The sequence below is a fragment of the Nerophis ophidion genome, linkage group LG24 (genome assembly GCF_033978795.1).
Source record: "Nerophis ophidion isolate RoL-2023_Sa linkage group LG24, RoL_Noph_v1.0, whole genome shotgun sequence".
NCBI lineage: Eukaryota > Metazoa > Chordata > Actinopteri > Syngnathiformes > Syngnathidae > Nerophis > Nerophis ophidion.
Genome location: NC_084634.1, coordinates 25,819,210 through 25,845,153, shown reverse-complemented (window position 1 = coordinate 25,845,153; position 25,944 = coordinate 25,819,210). Strand labels below are relative to the sequence as shown.

General features: G+C 40.2%; 1 protein-coding gene and 1 pseudogene across 2 annotated transcripts; one reads left to right on the top strand and one right to left on the bottom strand.

Moving 5' to 3' along the window:
• The first annotated feature begins 4,789 nt into the window (after nt 1-4,789).
• Nucleotides 4,790-15,965, top strand: LOC133542020 (uncharacterized). Of its 2 annotated transcripts, XM_061885804.1 has the most exons (6): nt 4,800-5,007; nt 8,164-8,311; nt 11,147-11,227; nt 11,406-11,502; nt 12,693-12,779; nt 13,669-15,965. In XM_061885804.1, the coding sequence occupies exons 1-5, from the start codon at nt 4,914-4,916 to the stop codon at nt 12,762-12,764; spliced, it is 492 nt and encodes a 163-aa protein (XP_061741788.1). In that variant the 5' UTR covers nt 4,800-4,913; the 3' UTR covers nt 12,765-12,779; nt 13,669-15,965. The 2 variants fall into 2 exon arrangements, with proteins under 2 accessions (XP_061741787.1, XP_061741788.1); XM_061885803.1 differs by lacking the exon at nt 12,693-12,779 and having other exon boundaries at nt 4,790-5,007.
• Nucleotides 15,649-23,992, bottom strand: LOC133541918 (uncharacterized; annotated as a pseudogene).
• Nucleotides 23,993-25,944: the final 1,952 nt, after the last annotated feature.

Sequence of the window (25,944 nt, the reverse complement as noted above, 5' to 3'; positions counted from 1 at the left end):
GGATCTGATAGCTCAGTTACAGCTCATGTTATTTTGGTCTGTGTTATATGTCTTTTATGTTGCACGATTGCGCCAGGTAAAATTCCGGTATAGCTCGGTTGGTAGAGCGGAAACTTGAGGGTTGCAGGTTCGATCCCCGCTTCCGCCATCCTAGTCCCTGCCGTTGTGTCCGTGGGCAATACACTTTACTCGCCTGCTCCCAGTGCCACCCACACTGGTTTGAATGTAAAAATTAGATATTGGGTTTCACTATGTAAAGCGCTTTGAGTCACTTGAGAAAACGCGCTATATAAATATAATTCACTTCACTTCACTAGTTTGTGAACCCGTTCTCAAACAATGACGATAAAGAACTTTTCTGATTTTGATATACATATATAGGACGAGTTAAATATGCTCCAAACAGAGTAAGCCAGAAGCAAACAAGCTAATAGCAAATCTAACCGCTAAACTAGCTTTAAACAACACAAGTGTAGATGGAACCGTGTTACAGCAGAAAGTAAGCAGATATTATGAAATACATGAATAAAAGTTAGAGCGAGGATAATATAACAACAAGTGTTGGTGTGTCAGCATTGTCACAGTCAGTACACAACTCGTACGAGGAAGGCTAAACTATCCTTAAATTGGTGGTCGTGATTTCAGCGGGTGATAGATTGCTAGTTTTGAATTTGGTTTTCCTCAAACAATTGTATTTAGTGAAAGTGAATAAGGAACTAGTTTAAATACGGTGTTGATATTGTTGGATTGTCAATAGCACTCATTGAAAAATGTACAGTTAATACAGTAGGAAGGGGATTCATATGGCCCTGTTCATCGCGGTTTACCTGACACATGAAATGTGACGAATTAATGCACTGAAGGCATCAGAACTATGAATGAACACAAGCTCGATGAGCTTCAAGAGGTAGTCAGTCACCTGAAATGGTTTCCACTTCACTATCCACTTTAACTGACAGAGGGCAGTAGAGATTCCACTATTTTATAGTGCTTTTATATCAATTCCAACTTTGACAACAGCATCAGTTGCTATGTAGAGGGGCGCTTTCGGTCATTTTTAGCAGACCGCATTGCGAAATGATGAACCACCAAGGAATGGGGCCATATGAACTTTACATGTCACTCACGGATTATCGGAATGGGATGTATAAAAGCCTGATCGGAACATCCCAAGTACACATGTTGTCATAGTAAACGTGTCAGAGGCTGACTTCCTGTGTTGAACTTTGTAGTCAGTCCACTGGTCCAAAGCTGCCCCGAAGAGGAGGAGGTCCTCCAAATTTCAACCGGCAGTAGAAAAGGCAGCCGTTCCTCCCTCAGCCATCCCACATCACACCCTCCCAGTGGCATCACTCGTCCCGCGCGTCCCACCACCCCGCGCTTGTACTCCGCTGGAGGCAGTAAGCATCCACGGCCTCACAGTGCAGCAACACCAGCGGTTATATCACCAGGTGGTGGATGACAAACTGAGGTAGGTTTCAACTTTAGGTCAATATCACTTGTGTCCATTGATGTGATGGTGATATTGTTTCTGTCGCAGGTTCAAGAATGGCCAACCACGTCCGTACAGCCTTGATCTGGGACGTGTGATCAAGCAAAAGCTGTGGGAACATCAGTCAAGCCCCACCTTTTCTGAAACTGAGGATGACAGCGGAAGAGTGGAGGTCACTCCATCATACGGAGGTGGAGTCTTCCCTCCTCTGTATGATGTGGACGTTAGCCTGGAGCCCAAACCCCCCAAGTTGAAAAACAACTACTTTGAGTAAATATGAAGGAAGGGGTAGAAGACCAGAAGAGGAGGTGGGGGTCACTTTAATTACCTTCCCCATCCCTTTAACCCCCACTCTGCCTCTTTTGACTCCGACCTTCATGTTTGTCCAAAGTATGCTACAACACACGACTTTGTGAACTGTATCTAATGTATTATTATTTTGTTAATTATATTTATATTGTATATATTTTTTCTATGTATATATTTAATAATTTCTTGAATAAATTATATTTTGTTTTACAGTATTATTATTTTGTTAATTATATTTATATGGTATTATTTTGTCTATGTATATATTTAATAATGTCTTTGATAAAATGTATTTTGTTTTACCAACAACAAATTCCCTTTTTTTGATGATTATTATTATTATTATTAATTATACTTGTATCATATACATTATTTGTATGTAATATTTAATACACACCGTGTTTCCATATGAGTTGATAAATTGTGTTAGATGTAAATATAAACGGAATACAATGATTTGCAAATCATTTTCAACCCATATTCAGTTGAATATGCTACAAAGACAACCTATTTGATGTTCAAACTGATAAAAAAAAAATTTTGTTGCAAAAAATCATTAACTTTAGAATTTGATGCAAGCAACACATGACAAAGAAGTTGGGAAAGGTGGTAATAAATACTGATAAAGTTGAGGAATGCTCATAAAACACTTATTTGGAACATCCCACAGGTGTGAAAGCTAATTGGGAACAGGTTGGTGCCATGATTGGTTAAAAAAAACACCTTCCCAAAAAATGCTTAGTCTTTCACAAGAAAGGATGGGGCGAGGTACACCCCTTTGTCCACAACTGCGTGAGCAAATAGTCAAACAGTTTAAGAACAACGTTTCCCAAAGTGCAATTGCAAGAAATGTAGGGATTTCAACATCTATGGTCCATAATATCATCAAAAGGTTCAGAGAGAGAATCTGTAGAAATCACTCCACGTCAGCGGCATGGCCGGAAACCAACATAGAATGACCGTGACCATCGATCCCTCAGACGGGACTGTATCAAAAACCGCCATCAATTTCTAAAGGATATCACCACATGGGCTCATGAACACTTCAGAAAACCACTGTCACTAAATACAGTTCGTCGCTACATCTGTAAGTGCAAGTTAAAGCTCTACTATGCAAAGCGAAAAACATTTATCAACATCCAGAAACGCCACCGGCTTCTCTGAGCCCGAGATCATCTAAGATGGACTGATGCAAAGTGGAAAAGTGTTCTGTGGTCTGACGAGTCCACATTTCAAATTGTTTTTGGAAATTAATTCGACATCGTGTCATCCGGACCAAAGGGGAAGCGAACCATCCAGACTCTTAATGACGCAAAGTTCAAAAGCCAGCATCTGTGATGGTATGGGGGTGCATTAGTGCCCAAGGCATGGGTAACTTATACATCTGTGAAGGCACAATTAATGCTGAAAGGTACATACAGGTTTTGGAACAACATATGCTGCCATCTAAGCGCCGTCTTTTTCATGGACGCTCCTGCTTATTTCAGCAAGACAATGCCAAGCCAGATTCAGCACATGTTACAACAGCGTTGCTTCGTAAAATAAGAGTGCGGGTACTTTCCTGGCCCGCCTGCAGTCCAGACCTGTCTCCCATCCAAAATGTGTGGCGCATTATGAAGCGTAAAATACGACAACGGAGACCCCGGACTGTTGAACGACTGAAACTCTGCATAAAACAAGAATAGGAAAGAATTCCACTTTCAAAGTTTCAACAATTAGTTTCCTCAGTTCCCAAACGTTTATTGAGTGTTGTTAAAAGAAAAGGTGATGTAACACAGTGGTGAACATGCCCTTTCCCATCTACTTTGGTACGTGTTGCAGCCATGAAATTATAAGTTAATTATTATTTGCACAAAAAAAAATAAAGTTTATGAATTTGAACATCAAATATCTTGTCTTTGTAGTGCATTCAATTAAATATCGGTTGAAAAGGATTTGCAAATCATTTTATTCCGTTTATATTTACATCCAACACAATTTCCCAACTCATATGGAAACGGGGTTTGTACACTGAACAGCAATGACATGCGTCTGTTCCTGTTCCTAATATTCTGTCCCTCACATAAACAACAATGCACACACCCTTTCAAACTGCAACTACAGTAATGAATATATTGTTCAAATAAATAACTCTCTGAGGGAGTAAATTAAAACTGAGCATTATTTTTGTTTTGCTTTGCATGTTAACAGATTGTTTAGGTGTACCTAATGCTGTGCCCCACTGTGTGCAAAATGAAAAATAAGCAATCTGTTAGAGAAGGAAGTTAGGTCAATTTTTCACTTTAAAAAGTTAGGCAATGTCTGTTGTTCCCTTAAAGAAATGTTTAGTTTTTTCACTTATCCTATGTTATTTATTTTTGCCTTGACTAAAATCAATACAATCCAATCCACTTTATTTATGTAGCACATTTAAGCAAAACAATTTCCAAAGTGCTGCGCAAAAATATTAAAAACAAGATTCAAATACAATTTGTAGTATTAATTAAAATAGATTATAATCATTTTATATGTGGAGGTTTTTCAAATTCCCAGTTATATTGTATTAGAGGTTTTTATGCTTGTCTTTTAGCAGAACATTGCAAGAGTGAACACTTATTAAAATACTTTGGTGAAAAAATCCCTAAAATCATTATGATTATTTCACTGTAAGTATACTTGCATGATTAACACTAATACATTTTTTTTTGCCACAGTTTATTTTCCTTCGGTTACATATATAATTTATACAAGAAAATGAAAGCTAGTGTGTTTACTTAAAGAATCTTTATTAAATATTAAAACTGTCACTATTTACCTTATGCTTTTCCTTTATTCTTTATGGAGTGCGCCGCACCCGGGAACATGAATACAAAACAACACGTTGTGCTTGTGGTACCTGCAGCAGCACCGTTTGAGAATAGCTAATAATATCTCCAATAAAAGTTCATATGTTGACGTCAGGTGAGATTTTCACTCAAGACAAAAAGTTATCAAGAAGCATGACTTGGATGAGTGAATTAGACACCTGCAGAATAAGCGTGCCCGTGCACAGAATTGGAAAATTGCAGTAATGCAGTCATGGGCTGCTGTGTTACGACAGTGACGTGTGTTGCCGTAAAGCGTTTTTCCCGCCATGCGGAGAGTTGGAGAAGCAGCGCAGTTCACGTGGTTCCACCTTGAGCCCTCCTTCCATGTCCGTGCGTCCTTGGACATAACAGGAATGTCATGTAAGTAGTACCATTTTTATCATCTTCATGTCATGTGTTTTACAACCGTGTTTGTTTGTGTAAAACATAAGAATAATATACAGGCTAATTGACTGAATTGTTTGCTAGCTAACCACACCTGGTTAGCACCAGTACATTCCTCTTAGTCTAATTTAATATTATCTGGAAGTTTCAGAATCCCTACCTTTTAATATAAAATACACAATTTGCTATGAATATTGGATTAAAGAGTGAACTATTTTTCCTCTAAATCTGCCTGGCGGGAAGATAAGAAGGAAATCAGGCTGTCTGGACATGTCTGCTAATGTTAGCTCAACCATGTCTATTATGGTGGACATGTCCACACTGACATCTTTTTTTTTCTTTCGTTTTTTGGTTAAAGTACTACCAGTTATGTGGGGTTAGTTTCAGGAATCATCCTGTCCCAACTAAAATGACTCCAAACTTGAGATGTCCGAGAATATCGGACTGCCGGTATTTTCGGCCGAAAAATGCTTTAAAATGTGACACCGGAAATGATCGGTATCGGTTTTAAAAAGTAAAATGTAGACTTTTTTAAAACGCCGCTGTATGGAGTGGTGCATGGACGTAGGGAGAAGTACAGAGCGCCAATAAAACTTAAAGCAGGGATGTTCAAACTTTTTCGACAGAGGGCCGCACACAGAAAAATTTAAGCATGCGGGGGCCATTTTGATATTTTTCATTTTCAAACCACAACAAAATATATGGATTTTTTTTTAAATCCTTAGGGCTCCTGGGGAGCATAGAGGATCTCAGTCACTAAAATTAGATAGTACTTTATTGATGATAATATTGAAAATGTTAAAAATAAGTCAACTTATTTTTTATTTAATGCTTATCGTAAATCTCAACTTGAGATTGATATAAAGTCAAACAAATAAGGTTTTATGCCTTTTCTGTCAAAGAAAACTTTTTTTTTTTATAGTAAAACTGAAATATGCAGTATTTAGACAGAGGGATAGTACTTTATTGAATCCTTCAGGAAAGTTCCTGTATTTAGCAATTAAACTCCTCAAAGATCAATAATGCAGGACACCATTGATTTTAATTATTTAATATTATTGAGTAATCACAGTGAAAAGTTAAATGAAATCCTACTAAATATATTTGACATCCGAAAGGTTCCCCACTCATAAAGTGATGCATTTTTATTAGTTTTTTTTTTACTTTTAACACCTAAATTTCAAGATCAACTTCCGATATATCTGTCGATTTTAAGATTGAACTATTATTTTGTTTGTTTTATGATCTTTTGTCAAAACTTTGATGTTTTTATATGCCAACCACACATGTGCAATATTTTTTCCACATAAAAGGTTTTAAAGTTATAATTTATAAGTAATAATTCATTTTAATAGATTTTTTTGTCCTTTTTATGAGCAATGGAAAAAAAAAAAGAAAATAAAGACAAAAGGGGAAAAAATGCCTGAATGGCAGCTTTGTGTCAACATTGCCACTTTTTCTCATTAGATTCCACCTCATTCCACTTTTTTTTTTAAATGTTTAAATTTTTTTTGTTGCAATATTATCAAATTTTGCAATTTTTGAAGAATGTGTGGCGGGCCGGTAAATGTTTAGCTGCTGGCCGCAAATGGCCCCAGGGCCACACTTTGGACACGGCCTTAAAGACACTGCCTTTGCATGCCGGCCCAATCACATATTATCTACTCTTTTTCACACACACAAGTGAATGCAAGCATACTTAGTCAACAGCCTTACAGGTCAAGCTGAGGGTGGCCGTATAGACGAGTTTAACACTGTTAGAAATATGCGCCACACTGTGAACCCACACCAAACAAGGATGACAAACACATTCCGGGAAACATCTGTACCGTAACACAAGACAAACAGAACAAATACCCTGAACCCATTGCAGCACTAACTCTTCCGAGATGCGACTATATACACCCCCTTCTACCCCCCACCTCAACCCTGCCCACTTGAACCTCCTCATACATTCTCAGGGAAAGCATGTCCCAAATTCCAAGCTGCTGTTTTGAGTTATGTTAAAAAAAGTAATGCACTTTTTTCGACTTCAATAATAAAAATGGCAGTGCCATGTTGACATTTTTTTCCATAACTTGAGTTGATTGATTGCGGAAAACCTTGTTACATTGTTTAACGCATCGAGCGGGGCATCACAACCAAATAGGCATAATAATGCTTTAATTCCATGACTGTATATATCGGTATCGGTTGATATCGGAATTGGTAATTAAGAGTTGGACAATATCGGGATATCGGCAAAAAGGCCATTATGGGACAGCTCTACTCCAAACAATGTAGTGTACAGAGACCATTGTTTATAGCTGTTAATTGGTTCTTGGCCTAACCCAGGTAAATTAATTCCTGCTAAATAGGAATTAATAATTGGAAGTCTAACATTTGCATAGCTGGAGCAATAAAAAGCCTGTTTAAAACGTTTAATACAAGTTTTAACCTAAGAGCGCCATTGTCATTAAACACCCGCATTGTCAGTTTTACTCAGTGGCGGGCCGTGCGTTTCCCACCTAAGCCTTCGGTCAACTTCGACCATACTTGCCAACCCTCCCGATTTTCCCGGTAGACTTCCGAATTTCAATGCTCCTCCCGAAAATCTCCCAGGGCAACCATTCTCTCTAATTTCTCCCGATTTCCACCCAGACAACAATATCGTGGCAGTGCCTTAAAGGCGTTTACACACACAAAAGTGAATGCAAGGTATACTTGATTAACAGCCATTCAGGTCACACTGGGGGTGGCTGTATAAACAACTTTAACAGTGTTACAAATATGCGCCACACTGTGAACCCACACCAAACAAGAATGACTAACAAATTTCGGGAGAACAACCGCACCGTAACACAACAGAAACACAACCGAACAAATACCCAGAACCCCTTGCAGCACTAACTCTTCCAGGACGCTACAATATCTACAAAATACACCCTCTTCTACCACCAAACCAAAGAGAATATGAATAATTTGAGATATTTAGGGAAAGTAAATTAAAAAAAATGTTTTATCTTTAATTATGATCATGATTTCTGCTTATGTTAGGCCAGCAGCGAAGGCCTTGCTGGGCCTGACGGCACACCACTGCTTTTACAATATTTATCCCATCCATTCATTTTTCTACCGCTTATCCCTCTCCAGGTCGGGAGGGTGCTGGAACCTATCCCAGCTGCATGTGGGCAGAAGACGGTGTACACCCTGGACAAGTCTCCACCTCAATGCAGGGCCAACACCGATACACAGCCCCCAATATACTAATTGCTTGTATTTCGTCACGTGACTTCTTCTTGTAAGTGAAAAAACTGGTGGTCAACCAAGCCAAGATGGCATGTTGTGCAGCCAGCAGCGCGCAAACTGTTGCAGTACGCAAAGGGGCCTAGATCTTCCTGCAAAAAGAAGATGCAAGCTAAAAAAATATAACTATACAGTGGAAAAGATCCCTATACTTTATCAAAAAACTATTTGTCGAGTGATCTCAAGGATTATCTGTCTGTCGCCTTCCAAGACACGTGAAACGCCATTCTACACAACAAAACAGAGGGAAACATGTTGCATGTGCCATTGACGAGTACGCATGTTTTTCCCTGTTTTCATCAAAATATACCGATTAGGGCTCGGCGATAGGGCTGAAAACTGAATAACGATAAAAGGTTTTTATATTAATATCAATAATTGTTGATATTTTTATGACTTATTCAGGCCTGCCAATAAATACAATTTCCAATTTACCAAGGGTGCTATTTAGAGGTGGCAAAAGTATGCCGAAGCAAGAGGATATTTTTGAAACAATTTTAAAATCATCTGCAACAAAAAACTTGAATATTGATAAAATGGATATAGCGCCCAGGCCGAGCCTTCTTAATGTTTTACTTGATCATATTTACAGAAGTATTTTATTCAAGACAGAAGTTTTGAAATTTCCCTTTATTGATAATTATTTATTTGCATGCAATGTGCAATGCTAAATTTTTGTTTACAGAAGTATTTTATTCAATACACAAGTATTGCTTGGCAGAAAGCTCTTAATTTATCATTTGTATTAAATGAAGTCTTTAAAAAAAAGTAGGGGGAAACAATCGTATATCCTTTTTTTTTTGGTAAAACAATCTGAGATTTTATTTTCAGGCCATATCGCCCTAACCTGACTCCTGACTCTCGCCAGACCCTTTTAGTTTGCCGAGTTCAACACAAGGCTCTGGGCTCGAAGGCATTGCAAACTCCTTCCAGATAGCAAAAAATAATGAACCAATCAGAAGCGACTGTTTGATTCAAACAATGGCGGCACGCAGCCCTCGCTGCGTCGTGTGCGGACATTGATTCTGCTATTGCAACTGTTTTGTCGAATCTTATTGAATATTGCTTCTTTAAAAGATGAACAGATAACAGTTTTGAAGGCATTTATTGGTGGCAAGGATGTTTTGGCTCTTCTTTCAACCGGGTTTGGATTTCCCAGCGTCACTCTCATCAGCGTCATTGGTTATTTCGATATGAGTGGTTGAAGTAGTATGTCATTCAAGATAACGGACAGGTGGTTCATCCAATCACATACAATGATTTTTTTATACATGGCCCTGCCTTCTGGTTAGGATCGCCTGGCTGGATTTCATAGATGTGATGTAGCGCCGAAGCGACTGTTTGATTCAAACAACAATGGCGGCACACAGCCCTCGCTGCTATTGCAACTGTTATGTCGAATCTATAGAATATTAATCCTTTAAGATATGAACAGAGAACTTTTCGCTCTGTCGTTTTCCAAAATGTCAGCTGTTCTGTTTTGGATTCGGAAGGCGGTGTACACCCTAGACAAGTCGCCACCTCATCGCAGGGCCAACACAGATAGACAGACAACATTCACACTCACATACACACCATCCATCCATTTCTACCGCTTATTCCCTTTTGGGGTCGCGGGGGGCGCTGGCGCCTATCTCAGCTACAATCGGGCGGAAGGCGGGGTACACCCTGGACAAGTCGCCACCTCATCGCAGGGCCAACACAGATAGACAACTTTCACACTCACATACACACACTAGGGCCAATTTTGTTTTGCCAATCAACCTATCCCCAGGTGCATGTCTTTGGAAGTGGGAGGAAGCCGGAGTACCCTGAGGGAACCCACGAACACTTATCACGCGTAAAATGAACAGGGCAAATATCTGTAACTTGTGGACGACAGACCAGACAGCAGATGATAAAGAATAATTATTACTCAAAGTACTTATAATTAATCAAAACAGTATGACAATTTGACTAATATCTGAATATGTGATTTTACTTGTGGATTTTTGCTGCTTGTGACTACTATTGGTCTGCTTGGCAGAGGTGGGAATCTGGGCACCTTACGATTCAGGAGCTACGATTCCATTAAAAATTGATTGATGCGTCTTTAATTTATGTACTGTATATTGATGCACTTTTACATTTTTTTTCGATTCACTAAATAAGCATTTATCACTTGCAACTTTAAAAAAACAAAACATCATTTGTAATTAAAAAAAAACAGATTATTTCCCATGTGTTAAATTAATGAAAATCTGTGCCAAACTAAACCATAATTTCCCGATAGTAAAAAAGCTGGTTGGGTTTTTTGGTGAGGTGGCTCGCTGGAGTCAGCCAAATTTGAGAACGTTCTGCAATACTTTATTTACAACAAATAAATAAATTGATTATTGATGTGTACTAATTATTCCATAATCGTCCATGTCTGAATTGCGATGCATCTAAAAATCAGTTGTTTTCCCCACATCTACTGCTTGGAATGAAATGAGTACAATAAAATAATTTTCCAATTGTTGCAATCGTGTGCCTTTTGAGGTTCAGGTTTCAAGGAACACTTAAAACATTGATACTAAATTCATAAAATCACAACTCGCTTCAATGTTATTAGAAAACAATAGCATCGCAATTTTGCCGTAACTTTTTGAAAAAGTTGTCGAAAATTACAGGAATTTTAAACCACCAAAAAAGCCTGCTAAATCCTAAAGGCACTGAAAATTAGTGAACATTTTACACTTACTGCAGTGCGTTTTTTCAGGGCTGCTGGATAGTACTGATGTATTGAGATTATTGATATTACCATCTTTTTCAGAGAGGAGGCGTAAACCACGATACTTAACTTTTACAGACTAAAGTTGGAGAAGATGTTCAGGACAAAAGGCGGCATTGCGGGACCCAAAAAGGGACCTTGTCGGATTCACAAAATCAGGTACAGTCCAAAATTTACACACTAACGGCCAAATACATACACAAATGTACAACATATAACTTAAAATTGTACTAACATTTGTTGATTACATTGGATTTGATTGATTGCATTATTTCAATTATAGTTTTGAAAAAACATTATTTTGTTGCATCCTTTTTCTACTCTTTATCCTGTTTAGGCTCGCAGGGAGATGGAGCCAATCCCAGCTGACTTCAGGTGAAAGGCAGGGTCCACTCTGGACTGTTACCAGTCCTTCACAGGACACACAGACAGGGGTGGGTAGTATTGCGCTACATTTACTCCGCTACATCTACTTGAGTAACTTTTGGGATAAATTGTACTTCTAAGAGTAGTTTTAATGCAACATACTTTTACTTGAGTATATTTATAGAGAAGAAATGCTCCATTTATCTACATTCAGCTTGCTACTGATTTTTATCGATCTGTTAATGCACGCTTTATTTTGGTTTGTCAGACATACCTTCAAAGTAGGATCTTATCACATGCCTGTGTTTCACCAATCAAATGTAGTCACTGGTGACGTTTGACTCCAGTTAACCAATCAAACAGAGCCAGGGGGTCACATGATTAACTGCACGTTTGTTTTAAAAAAAAAATGTATAAACCTTTATTTATACATTTCAACATTTACAAAGAGTAGAAAATAATAATCAAAGTAAGTACAAAAACAGTACAAAACAGTATAAAAACCGTACAAAACAGCACCATGGGTTGTAAATTCAAAGTAACTAAAATAGAATGCAAAAAAAATATTAATATAAAATCAGCAAAGTGCAAAGCCATAGGCTCACTCAATCTCGGTAAATAACTTGAATTTGGAACACAGCATCATCGTTTTCACGGCTTTTTGGTTGTTAGAGGTAGAGTGTTTTAATGTAGAGTTCTAAATCTTTTTTTAAAGGCACAAAAAACAAGTCGGGTAGTGAGAAACTTACATTTACGAATATAAAGCTTAGCCAATAGTATCATGAGGTTGCAAAGGTAAAATTAATTTTCAAACTTTTTTTCAATACGCATGTAAAACCAAATATATATTATTTAATATATATTATAGTTTTAGTTGCTTAAAAGATATTCTTGGCTCTGAATTTGTTCATTGCTATTTTTATGTTTTTGTGCATAACTTGTTGCCGTCATCCATAAACGAACAGGTTACTCATCAGTTACTCAGGTCTTGAGTAGTTTTTTCACAACATACTTTTTACTTTTACTCAAGTAAATATTTGGGTGACAACTCCTTACTTTTACTTGAGTAATACATCTCTAAAGTAACAGGTCTCTTATTTGAGTACAATTTCTGGCTACTCTACCCACCTCTGCACACAGATAAGTAAGCATCCACACTGAGTACCTTTTAGTCAGCTTGGACACGGTTCAGGTCACCATGACCATGCAAAGAATAAACCATTGAAAATACATTAATGTATTTTATTGCTTTCTATAGGAACATATTGAAACTAGACCAGACGTCATCTGCTGCTTGATAAAGTACCTTGGGGAGCCAACTACTGAATGAAAGAACACTTACCAGGTAGATTTATACTCTTTTATTATAATGGCCCTTTTTTCATTTTATTGTACAAAATGGTACAGCAACAATTAATAAGAAACATTAGTCGTCATAGCTACCAGAAATTCAGCCTGTATGTGAAGTGAAATGAATTATATTTATATAGCGCTTTTTCTCTAGTGACTCAAAGCGCTTTTCATAGTGAAACCCAATATCTAAGTTATATTTAAACCAGTGTGGGTGGCATTGGGAGCAGGTGGGTAAAGTGTCTTGCCCGAGGACACAACGGCAGTGACTAGGATGGCGGAAGCGGGGATCGAACCTGCAACCCTCAAGTGGCTGGCACGGCCGCTCTACCAACCGAGCTATACCGCCCCAGCTAGGCCACCTCCACCAATGTTAGGTCTAGCTTGTGCAAGTACAGATCAATGCATGATGAGCAGATTATTTTGGGGTTACATCATCTATGGGTCCATTCCTCCTCCCCAATGTTTATAAATAAATAAATGATAAATGGGTTGTACTTGTATAGCGCTTTTCTACCTTCAAGGTACTCAAAGCGCTTTGACACTACTTCCACATTTACCCATTCACACACACATTCACACACTGATGGAGGGAGCTGCCATGCAAGGCGCCAACCAGCACTCATCAGGAGCAAGGGTGAAGTGTCTTGCTCAGGACACAACGGACGTGACGAGGTTAGTACTAGGTGGGATTTGAACCAGGGACCCTCGGGTTGCGCACGGCCACTCTCCCACTGCGCCACGCCGGAGCTTTTTTAAAGTACATTTTTTTCAACAATCTAACCAAATGGAGATGCACAGCCCTAAAGTAAATAACTTTGCATCCATTCTGATCTCTTCAGGAAATTAAAATAAATGTGTTAATTATATTCATGTATTTACAGGATGTCATCACTGATTCGCTCCAAGAAGAATATTCTGCATTCAGTGGCAGGACATCAGCCAATAGCCTTCACTCTGCTACTTGGAGACATCACAATAGTGTTGGTATTTTCTTATCCTTGTGTCAAAATAGCATTGGTGCCTTTCTGACATCACATGTGAGACTGTGTGCTGGCTGTGTTTAGAGAAGACCATCAAGTGTCCATCTCCTTGTTTGAGTGGACACAGCCGGTAGACGTTCTCCACGCTGAGCTTCATTAAGCTGGACATGCACTTAACACTTACATTTACTCCATTCATGAATGTGTCAGTTTTTTTTCTCAACTACTTTGGAGGTTCGGATAAATTGAAATATCAACATCATACGGGGGAAGAAAGACTCCATATTTATATGATGGAGTTATATTTACTTCCACGGCTGCTGCTTAATACGACGTCCATGCTCAAGGTTGGATGTACTTTGGAACTTAGAACAAAAACAAGTGTGATGTCAAATTAGAGCTGCGAGATTTACCGGTATTTTAGAAAGCCATATGTATTTGGGACTTTATCGCTATACCTTTTTTTTTTAATAATATTTTCATGCTACTGTACGTTACAGCGTGAAATTAGTAACTAATACGCTGAAACACAACTAACATTAACACGCTAACAATTAACATGTGTCACATTATCAATTACCCTATTTTTCGGATCATAAATCGCTCCGGCCGAGAATGCATAATAACGACAGAAAAAAAACATACATCGCACTGGAGTATAAGTCTTATTTTTGGTGGAAATTTATTTGAAAAAAATCCAACACCAAGAATAGACATATGGAAGGCAATTTAAAAAAAAAAGAATAGTGAACAACAGGCTGAATAATTTTATGTTTTATGACGCATAGATAACAAACTGAGAACGTGCCTGGTATGTTAACGTAACATATTATGGTAAGTGTCATTCAAATAACTTTCACATAGAGAACATGCTTTTAAGATTACCAAACAATCTGTCACTCTTAATCGATAAATCCAATGAAATCTTCTTCCTCGATGTCGCTTCTAAACAACTCTGCCAACTCCAAAGATATGCGCCGCTTCCTCTTGTTGTTTTCTGCTGCATATTTCACTACGTCCAGCTTGTAATCTGCAGTACATAACTTCCTTTTCGGTGCCATTTTTGTTCAGCCCTTCTCAGTTTTTATAAGTTACCGCCAATGATGAAATGATCCATTTTAATAGCTACGGCAGTAGCATATAGCAGTTAGCAATCCATGACCCATAATGCACTTCTGCCATGACCCTACCCCGCCAAATTATTTTTGGTCGATGTTTGTGACGATTGCTGACATTTTCTTCGTCTTTTCCGCGAATAAGATAAATAATATTATTTGATATTTTACGGTAATGTGTTAATTTCACATATGTCGCTCCGGATTATATGTCGCACTATGGCCGAACTATGAAAAAACTGACTTATAGTCCAAAAAAATACGGTACATGGAGCATGAAAAGAGCAGAGGTATTGCATGAAACAGCATGGACAAAGCATTAAAAAGATCGACGACACCAGAACGACCAACTGAAAAACCAGGCTTAAATAATTACATGATTGACACAGGTGCATGAGTCCAAAACTTGAGACAGGTGAAACTAATGAGTTGACATGGAAACAAAACAAGAGGGTGAAAAAACAGGAACCAGTGGCATTGTAAACGAACAAAACATAACTAAACAAAACATGATCACAAGACATGACAACAAGACATACAAACACCAAACAAAACATATAACACAGAAAAATGCATGCAACAAAAAACATTTCCACATCAAATTTCTACATCAAATCTTCTAACACATTACCATCTACAAGCAAATGTTTTCCATTTCAGTCAGTCATACAAATTGATTTACTGGTGGTTTTCCTGGTCGAGATGAAGATGTTATATTTTGATGTGTTCGTAGATCATTTTGATGATGTTTAGGGACTGTTTGACCCTACTCCGCCTTAGACTCGCCATCAAAAAGTCCCTCTTCATCAGCAAAATGATCTCCAAACAACACATCCAAATCAAACATATCTCCTTCATTTTGAGCACAGAAACCACACAGGATGGCTTCGTGGTCACTGAAATAAGTGGACACCACTTCAAAGTACACAGCATACTGCGTTGTTTTCACATAAACATGGTCAATTAATGTCCCATTCTCTGTAGTTTCTTGTGTTACATGCTGATAAAATCCATTTTGGCCCATTCATTTATAAATTGATGTGTGTTTGAGAAGGTCTTCATTAAAATCTCCCATTATAAGAATTGTTATTGATTGAATTTACCGTTCAAGTAACTTAACCAGATTTGATTTAAAAAGTGAAAATGTTCTCTTTGGTAAACAGGCACACCAAACACTCCAGATTTAAATTGGGCACCTGCAGAATATCACAGTCCGAATTATCTACAACATATAAACCCACTCCGCCATGTTCTAGATCTCTAATCTCAGATAATTTGACATCATTGCTGCTGTAACACAAGGCTCGACGACGCCTGTGGAAAGTGTATCCCTCTATTTGGACGGAGTCTGTTGAGGATTGTGCATTGAGCCACGTCTCTGTGACAGCAATACAGTTAGGCTGTAAATGCTGTGTGCAAGACACCAAATGAGCGGCGTGGTAACTTAAATTTCGAATGTTCATTAAAAACAGATAAATTGTGAGTTTCTAATGAAGGCTGTGGCTGTTCAATTAGAAATGTGGGCATGCTATCCAATGCCTCCTTGACGATGTCCTTGCAGTAAATGGCCTTTTCCTAAAAATCTCTGATCACAAGGCCGGACATATCCCTAACATGGCTGAGGGCGACATACGCCTGCGCAGCTGCAGAAACCTTGCCTAAGCACACGACAGCCTCCTCTACAGTTAGACCTTGCACTTTGTGAACACTGCAGGCCCACGCGAGTTTAAGAGGAAATTTACGAGGCAAACCGCCACGTTTTTTTCGCCGAATCCTCCACGGGATCAATGGCAGTAGAATGCATGCATTCTACAGCAGCATGGGAACGCTGCTTCCTCCTTTTGTGAGCCTATTTTTGAATTGTCAAATTTCTTATAGACTGCGAGGGATGAGTCTTTATTTGCTCCAAATTGAATATAAGTCACCGTTCCACATGCGCCATTGACCAGACCGCCAGCTACGTCAACATTTTTGCAAAGCATTACACGTGCTTTCGGAGCCAAACACAAACTCTTGGCCAAACACGTGTACGATGTTTTGCCGTGATGCCCGACTATGCGCTTTAATTCACCCGACTTCCTACTGTTAATAAAATCTTGGGCCTCGATTGTAACAATCTGGACAGGTTGCGAATAACCGCTCCAGATTATGCGCGCTGGTTTGTATATTCATGGGATGAATATGCAAACATGCGCACTCTTCCCCCGTCTCCCGGGGATTTGAGTATTTCTACGTCGCTTTTCAATAAGGAGGTTTGCTTTGACCAAACTCTAAGTCTATTTAGCAGCTCAGAAAATACACTATCTTTTTGCCTCACAATTTTTTTTAGTGCTACTTTTGTAAAATGACACTAGAGGTCCACATTTACCTGACTAGTGTAAAGCGGCCTCCCTTTGACGCGTGGCAACTGATAACAGTCACCGACAGCTACAACACTAACGTTGCCAAATGGAGAAAAGTCCCTCGTCTGTTTAATTTGCCTTAACCGGCAATGCACATAAGCTAAAAGATGATGATCTACCATACTGATTTCGTCAATGATTAGAATTTGTAGGTGACCAAATTGAGCCCTCAAGGAGTTTATCTTATCTTCACCCAGAGGGATATACGGTAAACTAACCTGCATGCCAATATTGAAGGTGTGGTAAATTGTGGTTGCATGTAAATTGTATGCAGCTAAGCCTGTGGGAGCCGTTAAGAGTACGCAGGTTTCACCCGGTTGGTACAGACGCGACAATAGTCTTCCTGCCTCGTACTGGAAAGCTCTAATCCAGTGGTTCTTAACCTTGAAATGATTGATTGAATGAAACTTTTATTAGTAGATTGCACAGTACAGTACATATTCTGTACAATTGACCACTAAATGGTAACACCCGAATAAGTTTTTCAACTTGTTTAATTAAGTCGGGGTCCACGTTAATCAACTCATGAATCTGTTGTGTCTTAACCGCTGCGGAGGAGGCTTTGCTGAACCCCTGAGGCAGACTCCCCGAACCCCTAGGGTTCGATCGATCCCAGGTTAAGAACCACTGCTCAAATCAAATGGCTTTTTCCAGTACCTGCCCCACCAGTTACGAGCGCATGGAACGGTTCTGGGGTTTTTCCCATCACCTTTTCTAGGCACAATTTCTTAATGCTATCAAAAATGCTCCTCTGCGTCTCATTCAGAGAGTGGACCAGAGCTAAACCCTCCCTTCTAGACAAAATGTTGGTGTTTCTCTCAAATTGAGCTACTTGTTTAGCCCCAACAAACAAATCGGGGACATTTTCCTCCAATTCAACTAGCTGCTCTTCCCTAATTTCCCCCCTGCTGCTGTCGCCGCCTCTCCTCTAAACATTCCATGCGTTCGATTTGCGGTTCACGACAAACGTCCCCCCACGCATCGTCATCGACATTATCGAACCGGTCCGCCATCTCCTGCGCTTGCTCTAATCGAGGACAGTCCACTTCAAACTTTGCCCTGTTTTTAGTGACGTCTCGCACTGGCCGCGCACTCTCGCTTAGCCGACCTCACATTACCTTCCTCATAGAACTTTTTGTAGAACTCAAAGCCTTCCGGCTTGAGGTTTAAATCAGTTCTATGAGGAAGGAACAACTGCAGCAAACTCTGAAAGTGGGCTTCCTACTGTTGGTCTAATTTAAATCGCATGTAGCCAACGACGGCAAACTGAGTTTGTGTTCTCCGCAATATGAACCCTAAACCCCCTTGTAGTGCAATTCTATTGTCTGATTTTTCATTCTAGCTGAGAACACAATACTCCGAACAAAATGTGGCTATGCACATATTCTCGAACACAACACTATCGGGCCTGTTCCTATACCTATCTACAATACTTGTCATCCACATATCTTCTGACCTAAGACCCTCTGAGGAAGCCTTTCGCAACAACACACTAAGGGGTAAACTAATCCGCACATTGTTATTCCCTGTTGGAATAAACACGTCCTTCCTGGAACATTCTTTCAAATGCATGGTCATTAGCCTATGCACTGCCTCCTGAGCGCAGACATCTCTTTTGTGTAAATATAGACTGCCCAGTTTCTTTAAAGCATCTTTAGCAGAGAGATTTCCTTGTTTATTTAAGGGCATTGCTCAATAACAGACCTATTTCTGTCTTTGCTTTTGTGATGTACTTTATGTATACGATGACTGCGTAGGCGTCAGTGACAAAGCTGATGTCCATGTTAGCGTTCCAACACTTCAATAAATTCCTTTTATACTGGTTAACCCAGGTGTCGTTTCCCCCTCGCCTATAAACCACCTTATTCTTGGTGTCCAGCCGCCTATAAGCGAGCTCAAAGACTGTCTGGTTGATGCCCACACTGGCAAACAACTCTTCTACGCTACCAAAAGGCTCCTCCCTCTCCATGGCATCCTTTACGCTGGACATAATCAACCGTGGAACCTCTTTTGGCAACTTCTGTCCCTTTTTCTCCAGACAGGTGCACTGTGGCCTGTTTTCTGAAATGCAACTACCCTCTGTCCCTGTTCCCTTTTTAGAACAAACACATTCTTTGATTTTGCAGATGAACGTGCGTGCAGAGATCGGTTTAGGAAAACTGAAACGGCATTTTGTTTTATTTTTACGACATGACTTTGAATGCCGTTTTGAATGTGTTTGAACAGGTGACACAACTTCCAATAGTGTCATTGTCTGAGGGTAGCTCACATGTCACATATTTATCAATAAACTCTGCAACTTCTAAATCTGTGTTTTTATAAATTACGGGAGCTCCCTCAATCTTGCCAACAGGTTTAGATGGGGACATGAGTTCTTCCTTCAAAAAACAGTGACACCTGTAGTCAAACATCCTCATGGCTGTGACCGGGTTGCGACGCAACAGCTCGCACCTATCAGCCCACTCTAACTGTTTGCTGTCTGCCTTCCTGTCTCAGGATGCTGGCAAGGAGATTCTGTCAGTGCAAATCAGCAGAATACTAGGTGCAGAACCATTTTGGAATCCCCAATTGGCGGACACAAGCCAAAATATCTTTCTGAGCCGAAGACCAAAAAGCTGGCGTCCCGCGAACAGGCCAAAGGAAACGAAAACCGTCATTTAACTGTAGAAAACGCTTCAGAGACTCGTCTTTGAGCATGCCTGGGAAAATCCCCTTAGAATGCTGACCCCCCCTTACCTTAACACATCGCGACCGGAATCCTACATATCACTTGGTCCAATTCGGACATATACCGGCTAAAGAATATGTATTCCAAACTGAGCGCAAAAAGGCCGTCGGCATGTATTATCCGATTATTAAAATAGCGCGACAATGTTAAGCGATGCTTGCGCCTGGTGTGGAATGTATTTGTGCTCGTTAGAAACAGGACAGGGAAACGCATCGCCTCATTTAATTTGTCAGAAAGCATTCTAACCGGACTATTACCTTCACCACACAACATGCTCAAAATACTGATATAATGCTTTCTGACTGATATCAACAGGCATAAGTCAAGTGTCCTGAAACATGCAGTGCTGTTGTCTGTCATGTAACGTTTCATCTTGTGCCATGTCTTCTGATACCTCTTCTGCCCCAATTTCCTGCTCTACAGCCTCATCCTCACTGTGCTGTCTGTCAACAACCTGGTCACCCTGACCAGCCTGACCAACCTCTATAACAACCTCTTCCTCCCTACAAAAATCATTTAACCATTCCTCGTTGAACTCAATGTTTTTATACAAGACATTGGTTCTCTTTAAGTAATCTATACCCGCCTGACACGCCACGAGTCGACAAATTGATACTCGTATTGTCCTTTGTCAGTTAATTTCCGCTTTGACTTGGAGCGGAGACCCCTCCGTACTGGACCGCGGCAACACATTGGTGGTTTGTACAATGTTCGCCGGAACACAAGTAACGGGCCCATGTAGACCATTCTGACCACCCTTAGGCAACGCCAACACCTTTATAAAAGGGATGCGTAAAGCTATCAGGTGCTGCTCTAAGCTATTCAGACATCCCAGTTCTGGAGGAATGGGGTTTACATCTAAGTTATTGTTCCAACATTCAGCTGGGATTTCACCTTTACTGATCTTACTATGACAAGTGAAGCAAATCCACAACTGACCTCTGGACGCAACAATGAGACAGGGCTCAACACACTTATCATCACAACTATGCAGATAATGCTCGCTAATGCAATTATTTGCAATGCCAGTCGTTGCTAAACTTACTGCATATACTTCCCTCTCACAGCGCAGCACCTGATATTTAAACAGCAGCCTAAGACAAACACTACACACAAAATCCGGTCCATGTCTAACCTTATCCAAAAAACTATCTAATGATAAAACCAAAATCTCCAGACCTCTCCAGCCTCTGCTTCCGACTCAGCTGTACACTAGCTATCACTTGCTGCCAATGTTTTAAACTAACACTGTACTGCCTTTTGCTGCCTAGTTTAACTCTTTCCTTGTGTTCTAAATTATCTCTATATTTCCCTACACTGTTTGCTTTAACTCTGTCCCCGTGTTCCAAATTAACACTGTTTTATTTCACTCGCCACTTTACTTTCAAATTTAAGCCTTTCCCTGTGCTCAATATTATCCCTGTATTTCCCTACATTGTTTGTTTTAACCCTGTCTCTGTGTTCCAAGTTATCCCTTTATTTTATTTCACTCGCCACTTTACTCCTGAATTTAACCTTTCACCTGTGCTCAATTTTACCCCTGTACTTCCCTACACTGCTTGCTTTCACCCTGTCCCTGTGCTCAAAACTATATCTATCTACACTTTGTGATGTATTGCTGCTCTCCCTGAAGTTCAAGTCCTCACTATTTATTTTCCCATACAGCAGGGCACGTCTCTCTCGACGTCGAACATTAAATGTATCCTGCAGTCTTTTCTTACGCTTTAAATACTTTGTCGCACTAGAATCCCTACTTATTTTACTGCCCTCTACAACCTCTATAAAATCTTTACCTGAATCTAGACAATCTATCCCATCTACTGCCTGCCCCGCTCCATCTTTCACTGAAGACCTAGTGCTACAGCCTATATCCCTGCCTAATTTACAAAAACAATGACAGCTTTGCAGTCCAGGCTTTATAACATAAACAACGTACTCAAAATGCTGGCCCCCGGCAATCTCCAAGTAAATGCAGTCCGCTGACAAACACTTAACTTCTGCAACTATAATTTAGCCAACGACCATCATCAAATGTAAAAATGTCAAATCCTAAATAATCTGCAGTGGCCTGGATTTCAATCTCTGTGGCCCAAGTCTTGACACACTTCATACTGGACTGCTTGATATACTCTAAGAGTGACATATCGCTCCTTAAAATACCCCTATACCTAGCCAAATTTTTTTCTAGTTCTCTACAGGCTGCCAGTCTAATCTTACGATGGTTCTTCTGTGAACCACTGACAGCCTGAGAAACAGCTCTGAAAAAGCAGTTCACACCCGGAACTATTTTCTCGCTAAGGCAGGGAACACCTAACTAGCCCACCTCTCTATGCACCAGACCACTGACTTTCAAAAAATGTACTTTTAATTGACTACACAAAGCCCTACAAATGTCATCACCTAGGTGACAGAAAAACTGTTTCTCACTCTCTGGTGCAGTGATAAACACTACATCAGAGTTGACTATAACGTTATCAAAACACTTCAGATTGTTTTGACATGCGTTCACGGAATAAAATCTTACGCTTTTTGCCATCAGTTGCAACGAATTCTGCTGTTGAGTCACTGCTAACTTCACTTAAAAAAGTTAGAACAGAAGCGCCAGACAGTGCCGGGCTCGCTTCAACACTAGCCTCACTCTGACACAGATGGGGCTACAAAAATGTTTTCAAGGTCACTAAATCCTGGTGCCGGAGCAGTGCTCATCTCTTTGAAGCCACTCTCCACAGAAACATCGAATTGTGCGTGGCTCACAGCTTGACCTGCATCACTCTCAAACAACGAGGTGGTGGCACAAACATCATTGATGTCACTAAGCTCAGGTGCTGCAGCAGTGTTCATCTCAAAGATGCAACTCTCTACAGAAGCTCCAGACAATGTGTGACTTGGACCTACACTAACCCTAACGCCACACAGCTCAAAAGGGTTCTGCCCTGGACTGAGAGTGTCAGCCAAACAACAGATGTAGTGATGCAGGTCATCTAAACAGGAAAAGTGCAGTATTACACTGGTACCGTTGTCAACTACCAGGCCACAGCTACTACGTGAGTGACTGTCGACCACAGCGAACTGTCCATCCTCACAGATGATGGCAGATGTAGACGTCATCAGTGTCAGCAGACATGCGCTGTACTGCCTGAAAATTCCATCTAATCCATTACGCAGAGTCACAAAGGGACTGTTTTTCTGCTCAACACCCACATCACCTGATGCTGGGTGTTGACTAAAATGGAAACAAAACAACTGCACGTCAATAACTACATGACTAGGTAGATCCGGCACGGACAAATAATGCGACGGATGGCTAAAAATACCCAGATTGCGCTTAGTACTGTAAAATTTGTCGCCGGAATACAGAATGCGATCGAGATCCTGTGTCTCCCACGAAAACACGCAACCCCCACTTCCCTCGCCAAAACACTGCACATGGAGAAACTGTTAAAGTTACAGTATGGGAGACATGTTAACGACCCCCACCTCCTCTTCTGGTCTTCTACCCTTTCCTTCATATTTACTCCAACTACTTTTTTAAAACCACTGAGGTGGTTTGGGCTCCAGGCTAACGTCGACATCATACAGAGGTGCGAAGACTCCACCTTCGTATTATGGAATGACATCCACTCTTCCCTTCTCAGCCACCGTTTCAGTAAAGGTGGAGCGCAACTGTTTCCACAGTTTTGTTTCATGACACGTCCCAGATCTAGGCTGTAAGGACTTGGCTGGCCATTTTTGAACCTACAGCAGAAACAGTAGCTGTGTCCCAGTTCAGGGTATGCATCCTTCGGAGGACCCGGCCTACGCAATCTCAGTAGGCAGGACCTTCGGAGGCACCTCCGAAGGATGCGTCACCCGTTGTTAAATGGGACCGTCTAGCCTGCCGAGGATACTTACATTTGAAAGTGTCTTCGCTGCCGGTGCCACTGCTTGTATTTGCCGCCATGGTCAAAAAGATCTGGGTTGAACAAAGGCGCGTAAAGCATCTTGGGATATGGGAGGCCACAAGAATAGTCGCGTTGCATCCTCCAAATACAGGGAAAAGGAGGGCGTATTCGTCGGCTGCTTTTGGAAGAGCCTTCGAAATGAATGAATTGAGACAGCCTTCCCGCAGTGTTGTTACGTAAGCGGCTTTCAAATTTGCCCTTCGAAGAATGCCGACCTTGAATTGAGACACAGCTGTTGTCACCGTCCGATCAATCCATGCTGGTGATATTGACTAAAAAGTTGAAACCCTGTCGTGCGTCTTACATTATTCTAGCTTAGCGTTAGAGGCGAAGCGGGCTGCAAAGCTGTGGTTGGAATGTGTCGTTTTTCAGCATATTGTGAAAGTAACTTTTTTTTTCTTTTATTGCCAATCTTGTGTTAAAAATGGGTTATATAAAGCACGGGTTATCTCTTAACGTGAGCTCTAAACATTAACACCAGTAGGTCGTAAGAATAGTTATCAGTTGTGTTTATTTTTAAATACATCCCTCTCTCTTGTTTAATTATTCGGACAGTCGATTTGTGTTACAAATTCATCCATCCTCTGCCGTGACTTAATCGGATTCACAATCGTAAATGTCTTTAAAAGTGCATGTTGCTTCAGACGCCATCGTTTGTGTCAAATAATAGTTAGTTTTTCTAGCGTTGGTCTTTGTCGAAAGGAAGAAAATAACTGTTGAGGAATGTCGAAGCATTGTCAGTTAAATGGACAGCAAACACGGCGAATGAATTAAAGGGTTAAAGATTGTCAAACTTACATTTGCACTCATCGTCAAAATGTCTAAAGGTGACATGTTTGGAGATGTGACAAATAATCGTCCACTCTGTCCGATGTTCTGATGGGATTTAAAATTTCGGTTGCACGTGAAGGTATCGTCCAATCACTGATCAAGATACTGTTCAGACATTCTGATTGTTGAAGGAAAGTTGGTCTTTTTAAAATTTTGTAAATTCAGTTCATTTTAAAGTATTATTTTTGTTCATTATAAGGTTCCATACATCCCATAATGTTACTAAATGAAAATTCAAATGAATACATCGTCATAATGTTGCTATACAGTAACGTGACCTCTGACGTCACAAGTTCTTGTAGAAACATTGTCTGTAAAAAAGCGTCAAAATTACATTTAAAATCGTGGGAAAATGTCTTCGGCAGAATGTCTGATCTGGATAGTTCTAATAAAACTAACAACTTTTCTCAAAACTAAAGTTTTGTGCTTCTATTAGATTTTGATGGATTCTGTTGGAATTCTAAAAATGTTGGATGTCAAAGTACCCCTTTTGCCAACGTACATGACGTGCCATCGTCGACAGGAAATGACCTACACACAATTTTTTGTGTGCTGGTCACGTTGTGACGGTTGATGTATCACGGTGTGTGGCGGAAAAGAGCGCTCTTCCAAGTCAAAGGCGAGTCTCTAAGCGAGCTGGCCTTGACCTGTAGCTCACATAGATTGGGGTTATTTCGATAGGCCGACACCAGGTAGTGGTCCTGCAGATTCCCACTACTCTCCACAAAGTGTCACAATAACGGCGCACTTGTTGCGCGGAGTTTGCCACCTCTTGGACGCACGTAGACCAGACAGGCAGGAGTGCAGGTAAAAACTTGATTTTAATATAAAAATAAAAAGAACACTGACACAAAATGGAAAAATAAAGCGCGTGCTTAAACATGGGAAACTAAAGCTAAAATTTATCAGGAGACAAAAGTACAAACAAAAGACGTGCCGAGCGCACGCGAAGCTAAGCCGGAACTTAGCACAAAGGAATCTCCAAAGTATGGGAACTTACGTGACTGTTGCATTTAGCAAACAATGGACCAAGGACGAACTAGGGTAGAATGCAGGCTTATATACTCAAACAATAATTAGAACACAGGTGTGCCTGACGCCAGAGCAGGTGAACAAATGACGAAACCATGGAAACGAGATAAAGCAGGAAGTGCACAAAA

Bases quoted from the DNA above. Each gene is read 5' to 3' on its own strand.
- LOC133542020 (XM_061885803.1), top strand. From the start codon at position 4,914: ATGCGGAGAGTTGGAGAAGCAGCGCAGTTCACGTGGTTCCACCTTGAG. The intron at 5,008-8,163 runs GTAAGTAGTACC...ATCCCTCTCCAG, and splicing joins GGACATAACAGGAATGTCAT to GTCGGGAGGGTGCTGGAACC. The intron at 11,503-13,668 runs GTGGGTAGTATT...ATGTATTTACAG, and splicing joins CACAGGACACACAGACAGGG to GATGTCATCACTGATTCGCT.